Source organism: Belonocnema kinseyi, chromosome 1 (genome assembly GCF_010883055.1).
Source record: "Belonocnema kinseyi isolate 2016_QV_RU_SX_M_011 chromosome 1, B_treatae_v1, whole genome shotgun sequence".
In the NCBI taxonomy this organism is placed as follows: Eukaryota; Metazoa; Arthropoda; class Insecta; order Hymenoptera; family Cynipidae; genus Belonocnema; species Belonocnema kinseyi.
In genome coordinates, this window is record NC_046657.1 from 158916886 (window position 1) to 158928266 (window position 11381).

Sequence of the window (11381 nt, forward strand, 5' to 3'; positions counted from 1 at the left end):
ATACTAAAATTTATGTTTAATTACTTTCTTAATTTTAGTAAGGAAAGTAACACAGAAAAACTCTGATGTTAAATTTGTAGCAACTCAAATTTCATTGGTCTCAGGATGAGAATTTCAGAGAATTTTGAGTCTCATATTTATTTCTATAAATGCAGTTGCACACCCAGACATCTAAGAGAATTTATCATTTTGAGACTGAATTTTGGCTGAGAGTTCTGGAGTGCGTTGTGCAGCGTTGTCAGTCATCTGAACACCTGTGAAAGCAATTATTCGCTTTGCGATATTAGATTTAATAATTGTTAAAAAGCAAACGAATTGGAATAATATTTACCTAATTTTTAACTTTCTTTCATTTAACAGTGCGTACTAGTCGCGTACAATAAAATTATAACTTCCTAATGCAACTTCCAAATGTTAGGTTAGTCATGGCCGTCGAAATTTGAACTAAAGCCGAGAGGTGTAGAAAAAATCATGACCGTCTACATATACAATTAGGTATTTTCACTTAAACCACCAGCTAACTTTACTTCGATGAATACAGAAAATCTAGAGAAATTTTCTTCGAAAGCACAAGCATCAATTTTAATGCAAACGATCACGACTTAGTTTTTACATGCCGGCTTTGGTGATTTGAATGTCATTTCGATTTTGACTAACCTAAGATTTGGAAATTATACTACGCGAAGTACAATTTTTATTTGAAGACTCTAATACTAACTGGTGAATGGGAGGAGATTAAAAGTTAGGTAATTATCATCATAACTTACCTGCTTATCAACATCTATTTCACCCAAATAACGCCCGACAAAATGATCTTTACAGGCGACTGACAGTTTGAAGAAAACACTTCAGGTTGCTCTAGGTAAGAAAAAACAGTCTCTAAATTATGAATTTCCCCAAGATTCTCATAATGACTCTGTGTAGCTCAAATTTGTTGCAACTCGATTGAACATCGATTTCATTTGTAGCTGAGAACCGCCGATTCGGGAAAAGGCCCATTGCGCAACTTCAGACTAAGATCTTCCGCTCACTTATATATATATATATATATACATATGCAGTGAAACCTCTCCATAACGGACACTCACAGTGAACCACTTTCTGTCCGTTTAGGAGAGGTGTCCGCCCTAGAGAGTAAGTTGCTAAACAGTAATATGTTTATATGTATTTACATATTATGTATATATAATAATATTATTAACTATTTATTTATCATTAATTTCTTAAATAATTACTAATAATTACACAGCCACACAAAAAAAAGTGTGCGGATCTGGTAAGAAGACACGTATTCCTGTGAATTTTGGGGCGCTGAATTCAAATTCGGTATCAAAAATCACGCATCACGTCATAGTTGAGCCATAACCTCAAAAAATGACGAAAAATCATGCACTGAGACAAATAAATTTCAAAATAATGCTAAATGTGTGCTCCATCGAATGGGTCAACTCGAGCCTAACCTAGAAATAAATCTAACCTAGCCTAACCTAACCTCACCTAACCTCACGAAACACAATTAAACTGATTGTGTTGTCCCGTTGTGTTTGCGGTACCGTCTGAATCAGCTTGGATTTAACCTGCTAAGAGGTCAAACCTATCCTAACATAAAAAAACCTGACCTAACCTAAAACTAACCTAACCTAACTTCATTTCACGTAACACAATTACACTCATTGTGTTGTCTCGTTGTGTTTGCGGTACCGTTTCATTCAGCTTCGGTTTAACCTACATAGAGGTTTAACCTATCCTAACCTAACAAAACCTGACCTAACCTAACCTAGCCGAATGAAATTGAACCACACGTGTAACTATGTAAGCGTACGGTTCTCAGTCTTGAATGTGTGCTATATTTAATAGGTTAACTCGATCTTAACCTACAAATGAATCTAACTTAACAGAACCTAATGAAATTTAGACGCACATTACTCATTTCAAGAAACTTAGAACTACAAGTAGAATTGACCCCATTTCAATTAACCTGACAATGTTTGTATCAATTAAAATGTAGTACTATAACTTAAACATGCAAATGAATCCAGACATTTACTGCTATTAATGTCATAATATGAAAGTAGGAAAGAACAGGGTTGCCAGCGTATTCGGTTAGGTTAGGTCAGGTTTTCTTAGTTTAGGAAGGGTTCAACCTCTATGTAGGTTAAGCCGAAGCTGGATGAAACGGTACCGCAAACACAACGAGAAAACATAATCAGTTTCATTGTGTTTCGTGAGTTTAGGTTAAGTTAGGTTATGCTAGGTTAGATTTATTTCTAGGTTAGGCTCGAGTTGACCCATTCGAAGTAGCACACATTTGCTACTAGAAAAATATGCTTCCAGAGCTTTACGTGTAGTTCAATACATTTCTGTTAATTCAGGTTAGGTGAGGTCAGGTTCTGTTGGGTAAAGTTACGTCAAATAAGCTGATATCATACAAAGGTTGATCCTTCATAGTTTTCGACATGTTTCAAAGTGAAAATTTGCATCACTGGCATTATTTTGAAATTTATTTGCCTCAGTGCATGATTTTTCGTCATTTTTTGAGGTTATGGCTCAACCATAACGTGATGGGTGATTTTTGATACCGAATTTGAATTTAGCGCCCCAAAATCCATAGGAATACGTGTTCCTTGTTACCAGATCCGAACGCGTTTTTTTTTGTGGCTGTGTTATTCATAAATTCATAAGTGAAATAAATGGTTAAATAAGTAAAATAAATAAATATGTAAAAAAACAAAATAAGGTCAAGTAACGAAACAATTATATTTATCCCTACCCCTATGTCTGCCATCAAACTAATAAGTCAGGTTGCATTGAAATTGTCCGTATCGTAAAGGTAATTTTAAATCTTGGCGGTCAAAAATAGAGAGGCCCTAAGTGCTTGAGAGGAAACAATGACATTTTTCCCTACCCCTAAGTGTACCATCAAACTAATGATTCAGGTTGTATTGAAACTGTCCGTCTCGTAGAGGTGAATTCATATCTCGTGGGCCAATAAGAGTATCCGTGTCCGTTATAGAGAGTGCCCGTTAGGAAGAGGTAGCTTAACATGGGATTTTCTATACCTTGGGTCGGGGAATCACGTTAAGTGTCCGTAAACAGAGTTCGTAAATGTTTCTTATCAATAAAACTTTTTAAAGCAGTTAAAAGAAGCCGTTTCCTAATGTCGGTTTTTCGTTTAGAAAAATGAGAAAAAGTTTAATTCGTGTTTCAAATGCAGCACTATTCTGCCGTGATTTGAGAAAACAACGTTAACTGCAAAAAGTCGTAAAATGAGTTTTTTATATCGTTGGAATCGTGAAGAAAGAATGCACCTGATAATGAAAATAATTTGTTTAAATTGTTAATAACTTTTAGAATAATTATTGCTTCATTTTGAAATCACGCCGTTAACTGCAAAATTTGGCGAGTCGTGATTTGTAAGAGAGCCGTAACTGACCGTTAACTGAAGGTTTAAATCATGGACAGCTGAATACTTCACAGAAAAATTCGAGAAAAAGCCACAACGGGGAGTTACGGACTTTACTAAATTATCGGGCGGGAATCTCGAGCCTTCATGATTTCGAAGAGGTCCGTACGCGCCTACGGCGTTCTCCGGAATCATCGAACCCCGAGAAAAAAGGTCTGTAATTCGAGAATCGCCATAACTGCATTTATTCTGAGCTGCGAAATTTCTCTGCCATGAACGGCGTTTTCTCAAATCACGGCAGGCCTATTTCTGAGGTCCGTGATTCGAAGAGAGCCGTAACTGCCCGTTACCACGCTTTCTGAATTTCAGCATCCCAATCAACACTGTTAATTGCATTTTAGATAATTAATTAAAATTTTTTTAACAATTATTTGGGCAAAAGAGAAAAAGTTTACATGCAACTTAGTCAAGAACAGCAAAAAGAACTGCAGAAAATGAATTAGAATCCGCGATACACGCGAATAAAGTTTCGAACATTTTTCGTCGATTTTCTCGGCTTCTTCATTTTGCTGTTAACGATGTTTTCTCAAATCACGGCAGTATTGTCATCATGGCTTGAAGGTTACCCCTTTATGTTCGCTGAATACCCCTTGGAATAACAAATTGGAAACTTTAAAAGCCCTCAGTTGGAGAAATATTACAAATATTGATCAGAAACATTCATAGGTTGTTTATTATACCACTTCCTATCAGTTTTGTTAATTCTAATAAAAACCTACACGAAAATAACAAAGGATTCAGTTTTTCTGTTCATGTCATAAATTTCCTGAATGCGGGTTAGCCTGATTTCTTCTCCGACCATCCAAATTTAGCCCAGTCAGGAAGCGTTCCGTCAAGGTGATCTACAATGCCCAAATAAGATTTGGTAGAATGTTGTATCTTTAACAAAGTGAGCGTTTTTCCTTGTACATTGTTTACGCGATAGGACACATCGAGAAATGATGATAAAAAATAGTTATATTGGATTTGAAAAAAACAGCGGTACTCATGCCAATGACGTTCTACTGGATGTTGGTTATTATCGTGATTATTATTATCATAATTTAAAGGATAGAGATCTGCAACTAGCCTAGTGTTATTCGGAAATCGTACAAAAAGGTTAAAAGGTGCAGTGTCTGTTGCAGGTATGGTATGCAGAAGTCCACGAACTATTTTGTTATGTCCCACTTCTGCGGTAACGTAGCTCCCTATAGGAACATCGTGATGCAAGGACTGTGATGCAGATGTTGGCACTGAGGGTACATGATTTTGTTCTCTTGCTACAATTCTTCCGACAGCTGCACCGAATCCTGCAAGAATAATACAGATTTATGGAGTTTTTGCACACTGAAAAAATAACTATTAATAAGTAGATTTTGGTCTTAAAGTTGTGCTAGTTTTAGTTTTTGTAAATCAACTCATTTTCGGTACATCGTATTTAGAAGCGTTATTCATATAAGTTTCAGTAAACTTTATTTGCACTGCGTTTTTTCAAGATAGCTTATTTCCGATGTATTTAATTTAGGAAGATTTTTTTATAGTGGAATAATACTGCGCAATTGTGAGAGACGAATTTACGCAAACAGCTTCAAGGTTATTTCTTATCTCAATTAGGCATTTCGGATAAACACTTTCAAGGTTATATTTTGCTTTATTTTTGCATTTTCTACTTCTTTATATAGTTATATCTTTGAGGAAGCAATATGTTAAGTTTATAGGCAAAACAGAATGTTATACATAGCCCTCCATATGAAATTTCATCTGCATCTTTAACACATTGAATAAACGGAGACAGTAATTTTTAGTTAAATGTTTCATCTATAGGGAAGCAAAAAACTATCCTTGTTTTTCACACGACCATCTGACGCAATTAAAAATACAAGATCAAACCTTGAATAACCTTGAAGCTGTTTAACTGAATTTGGCTGTTGCAAATGCGCAATATTTTTTTGTAACGTCATCAAGAATGTTCTAGTAGTTTAGCATCAGGCTTATTCAGTTACGGGCGACTAGAGGTCTTTAACGTAAAATACCTAATAAATTACGTGCCAAGATTGTAGCCCTAAACAAATGTGCATAACCTCACTTGCTTCAAGTTCCAGCACGGATATTCGCTAGACTTTTATTTGCAATGTCAGTATAGTTAATTAAACAAATAAATCATGTCAACTGAAGCGAAACCTATGCAAAACAGCAGTCCAAACTTCTATATATTCCACCGAATGAACTTAATAAAAATAATCAAAATGTATAGCAATTTTTATTTTGCAACAAAGTAGTGAAAAATGTTATTTACTAGCGCCCTCTGGGCGTATAGTTTTTTTAGTATCTAATAAAATTAATTGAAGTGCAAGTCCACTGGAAAGTTTAAACGGTTATCTTTGTGGAAGGAATTAAAGTTTGTGGCTGTCTAAGCAGATAAGAATGTTTCTTTTATTGCCATACTACTTTGCCTTATAGGCGCACTGGAGCATGATAATAATCTCAGATTGTAGAACTGTTGCGTAGGACCTTATTACAATTGTGAAGCCTATTCCATTCCTACTATAGTATACACCTATTTCTACGTTCTCTTTGTTCCTGGACCCATCAGTAAACCAGTTCTTTCCATCAATCGGCAGGTGTGATTCACAGTTAACCCATTCCACTTTCGTAAACAGACTAACTCGATACCATGTTTAATCTCCAGGACGCCTTCGCAGCCACGCATAGATCCACATAATTGTCTCCGGTTTCCAGCCCCAGCTTTTCTCTATGGCTCTCCTTCAGACCCAAAGAGTCGCTACCAGTTTTTTGCACTTATCTTCCAGGTGCTTGTTCCATAAAAGCTTCTTATCCAGAATGACTCCTAGATATTTGGCTCGTCCTTTGATTTCCAGTTGTTGTCCTGCCAGTTTTAAAGTACTCGTGGTTCATCAATTATACCTTCTGGTAAATACAACTGCATTGGTCTTACTGGATACATCTGGTCTTACCAGATACTGGCCGCTCACGATTACCAGTATATCGTCCGCATAGCCTATAACATGGTGATCCTGGCACCACAGCAGGGCGATAAAACACCTCCCTGCGGACATCGCGATTCAAAGGTTCCATATGAAGTTGTCCTTCGATTAGGTTAACTGTTGCACTTAAGGCCTTCTCTGTCGAGTGACAGCCCTATATGCGTGTTACTGCTTGTGATGAGGCCTACTTGACAACACCTTATCGCGAATATATCTGTCCACGAGTCTCTCCACTGTTTTTACTAGAAAAGATGTAAGGCTAATAGATCGGAAATCCTTGGATGAAGTATAACCGATCCTGCCTGTCTTCGGAATAAAGACTACGCTCGCACCTTTCATGCCATCGGAACATAACCCAATTTCAGACTGGCCCTAGCGATTCTCACAATCGGCCCTATGATAAACTCACCAGCCCTGGATAAGAAGACTGGCTATCTGTCACCTGGACCAAGAGATTTGTAAGAACTAAAGGCTGGAGTAACAATCTCGTTGGCAAGCCGCCGTTTCAGGCCCAGTTGGGCCGCAGGCAGCCTGATTTGCCTCGTAAGTGTCGTTCCCACTTCTTCTAACTTTTTAAATTGCGGAAAATGTGTCTTGATCAGATGAGTCAAGGTATCCCCGTCACACTCTGAATATCCCCCGCCGGGCAATTTCAGAGTGCCGGGAATAGCATCCGCATTTCGAAAAAGCAACTTATCAAATCTAGCAGCCTCTACTCCTTTCTCGAAGGCAGTGCAAAGTTCGTCCAGCTTTCATGCTTTTTCTTACATATTGCACTTCTTTATTCATTCCTCATCGTCGTAAATGAGGTCCATATTTCCTTCGGTTTGTCAGTACTGGCACGTCTGAAACTTTCTGGTTTCCCTGTGAAGTTCTTCGAGTTTCGCATTCCACCAGTTTGTCTTCCCAGCCTTTCGGACTCTTGAACGTCGACAATTACTACAGATGTCTTCAATTTTTGTCCAATTAAAATTTTTTTGCAATATTCCACCACTGTACGTACCCCCACTGGTGGATTGGTATCGCTGTCATATGAAAAGTAAGCCGATCCTATGACTAGCCTTCCGGTATCTTTAATATCCGTGACTATAAACATAAGTTCTTTGTTACATAACTCTAGCAACGGGAAGACGTTGACTATCTTTGCCGGTATGCAAGCCCTTGTATTGGCTTCCTTGGGGTCCATGTGACAGAAACCAGCCCCGCTAAACCCCTAATGGTATCTCAAACTAAACAGAGTTCCTGGATTAGTGAGATGTCTGTTTACCTCGCAACCATGCTCCTCTTCAAAACTGCAGAGGCGCCATAGCTCTGATGCGAGTTGGTTTGGATAATGGTTAGACGCTCTCTCAAGTGAGGGGTTGAATCCCTCACACCGACGGAGGACCACCGACGGGTTTTGCAATTTACCTGTGAACCACGTCGTGGCCCTAACCATCTTTCGGAGCAACTCAACTCCATCCACCTTAAGACATACGCCTTCCCAAGGCCTTGTATCTACCATAGTCTTGTGTAGCCAAGCTTTAGCCACAGGATCAGCTGCCACAAATAAAAAGACTCTTCCCCTCCAATTTAATCAAGAGGTTAATTAAAAGCATAATTTTAATCTGATTAATGCTGAATTTTGATACGATCATTGGAGTACCTTTGAAATACTTCGTGCAAAAATCAATAATGATATGATTTTTTTCTGATACAAAAAACGCGTTTAATAGACGTAAAGGTTCTCTTACAAAAATAGAAATTACTGTGCTTGACTGTACTAACAAGCTCGCTTGAACTCACGTATTTGCTTTGGTGGAAGAAGGACGCTGACAGTCGCCTTGGCTACGTAACCTTGGTCGATTCATACCCTGGGAAATGCAATTTGAAGAGCACTAGGCTTATGGAATGAGTGAAGATTATTTACGATGGGTGCATTATGTTTTCTACCCAGACATAAGGAAGTTAAGTGAGAAAGTTCCTACATCAAGAAATAAAAGTAACTTCTTTAAATTAAGGGTTCAAAATTATGACAATAATTTTCATTGTTAAATAAATAATATAGCTACAGCAAAATTATCGTTATTACACGGTAGATTTACTTCAGTCAAGCTCGAAACAATAAACTGCACTGGTTTCCACTAAAGCAATCGCTCACAAATGCAAAAATAATAAACTTTCAAAAATGTTAGTTCTTTTTAATTTTTCGAAAAAACTATTTACTTTAGGACTTTAGGGCAATATATTATACAACCTTTTTTATTTAGAAGAAGATTTAGAATGTTTTATTGTATAGCTATTTTTTCTCTAAAAACAGCCGTTTTCAAGGAAAATCCAAAAACATGTAATAAGCCGCTATGTTGGAAGAAGGCGGCTTGAGCCCTCCTTAAATTTACTGAATTTTCGGAGGGGTTTCAAGTCTCCTAAGAAAGGTTCCTGACAACTAATTTGCTAATCTATGGGGTAGGATAGTATGCCAAGGGACATAAGTTAATCTTTCTGGAAACACATTCAGCCTAGCTTCCTGCTTTGGGAATTAAACCCAGTGCGATGTTTCTCCTATTCTGTAGAATTAATAAGTTAAAAATTCAACTTGAGGTTATGATTACAAAAACGAGTATCGAAAAGTTGGTTTAAATGGACGCGAAATTCATTATTTTAATATAATTCCATTGCACCTTTTGTTTTTCTTCTTTAAAGCTTCTTAATTTTATAAATATTATATGCACTTTAATAATCTCATGGATCTTACGACAGAAGCTTACAAAATAAGTCATGATTGCTTATTAGAATTCTTGAGGTACAGTTGGTGAATTTCAAAACACAGTGTTTTTAAGCAATCTTTATAGGTTTTATTTCAGATTTTTGATTATTGAACGATCTTGATTTAAACCTATTAATTTCCCTGAAAAATCATACCTGCATTGAAATTCACTAACTGTGCTGAATAAATTATTTTTGCTTTACTGAAATTTTAATTACATGTGCTGATTTTTCATTCACACGTAGTTGAAGATTTCAACAACCGTAATTTTATAAAACTTCACTCACATGTGATTGAAAGTTCAACCAGATATTTCTAACAGTATTTGGTCAGAATTTTAACTATTTTGTTAAAAATCTAATTATTTTCGGCAAATTTAACTATTTGATGAAAATACAATTTATACTTCCGCTTGAAATTTTAAAGATTAAAATTGTTTTATATTTAATTCGATATGTTCTCCACATTAATTTTATTTTAAAAAAAATTTTTAACGTAAAATACTTGTTTAACCGACGGCTATGCCACTTTCGGTGGGTGGGGAGGGGGGGGGGGCAAAATTCGCGTTCATAGTATGACAAGAGATTTTTTTCTAAAGATTTTCTTTTCGTGTCGTACATCATTGAAGAAACTGTGTCAAGAAATTAACTATATCAACAAATGCTCACAGGTTGGACAAATATTCCACAAAAATAGATTTTTTCTGACACAAGGTTATTTTCACCAAGGCTCCCGTCATATACTTCTAGGTAATTATTTTAAAAGTCAGTATGCAACTTAAAAATTAAATTTTTACCCCATTGATCAAGTAGTAAAATTTAGAATTTTCCTAGGGTTTACTCAACATAAATAGATCATATTTTTAAATAAAAATCACGAATTATCAAGTAGTAAGTTTGAAAATTCATGAATTAATAGAAGAAAATAAAAATTGTGGTGTTAAAAATGTATAATTCTTCATTGGAAATTCTACTATTAAATTTTTTATACGGAATGCATCCCTTTTGGTTAAAAAAATCTTCTATCTACTTGCAAATTGAACTATTTGGTTGAAATTTCGTCTTTTCCAGTAAAAAATTCAACTATTTAATTAAAAATGCATGGACACATTTTGTTGAAATATAATCATTTTTGGCGAAAAAATAATCTTCTTTGTAAAAAGTTCATCTTTCTATTTAAAAATTCTACTACTTGTTTGAATGCTTTTATTCAAAATTCCTTTGATTGTTTTTGAAGATTAATCGTTTTAGTTAAAATGTCATATTTGATGTCATAATTGAACCATTGCGTTGAAAAGTAATTTTATTTGTTTAAAAAGTTATTTCTCTAACTTAAAATTAAACTATTCAAGTTATTGGTGAAAATTTATATTTTTTAAGCGAAAATTCATATATTTTGTTGAAAATTTGTCTTTTTGCTGTAGAAAATTCATCTTCTGGTTTGAAAATTAAGCTGTTTGTTTAAAAATTAATTTTTTGGTTGAAAATGCATAACTTGAGTTAGAAATTAATTTCTTGGGTTAGTTAAATTCGTCCTTATTCCTTAAAAACTCAGCATTTTGGATATTTTTTCTCATAATTGGTTAAAAAACCTTCTGAGTTAAAAATGCAACTTTTCTGAAAAAAATCGTATATTTTGTGTTAACATAATAGTTTTTTTATAGAAAATTAAAATATCAAATATTACACTTTGGTTGAGAACTCTTTTTTTAACAAAGTTCTAGCAGCTTTGTTAAAAATATACTTATTTTATTAAAAATTTTCTTTTACTTGGTTGAAAACACAGGCCCACAAAAAAAACAAAAGTGTCTGTGCAATTGACCAGACCTATATATTCTTATGTATTTTTCGACGCTGAATCCGAATTTGCAATAAAAAAATAGGGTCCAGCTACTTTTTTATGGGGTTTTGCTCGAAAAACCTCATTTTTTACGGTTTTTCATGGTTTTTTTTAAATAAAAAAAAAATAAAGAAAAATTTTATTTTTTTGACTTCAGAATCGAATTCTACGGGAAAAAATACATCGAAAACCATGTTTTGAGTTTTTTTTTACAAAAATTTCAACCCACCATACGGCGATGGAAAGGCAGAAAATCGCGAAAAGTGAAAATTTGCTTCAAAGGGGGAGGGTCGGTAAGGCCGGTTTTTGGCCTAATTTATTTTTGGACCAAAAAATCTGAAAAAATCAT

The 11381-nt window shown here is 35.2% G+C and overlaps 1 protein-coding gene across 5 annotated transcripts in view; it reads right to left on the bottom strand.

The window, feature by feature from the left end:
* Positions 1–4168: 4168 nt before the first annotated feature.
* The window catches only part of LOC117170609, a 108142-nt gene continuing 100929 nt past the window's right edge, over positions 4169–11381 (bottom strand). For all 5 annotated transcript variants that reach the window (XM_033357528.1, XM_033357493.1, XM_033357502.1 and 2 more), the window contains one exon: positions 4169–4752. In XM_033357528.1, coding sequence (XP_033213419.1) covers positions 4241–4752 — 512 coding nt within the window. In that variant the 3' untranslated portion in view covers positions 4169–4240. The remainder of the gene's footprint in view (positions 4753–11381) is intronic.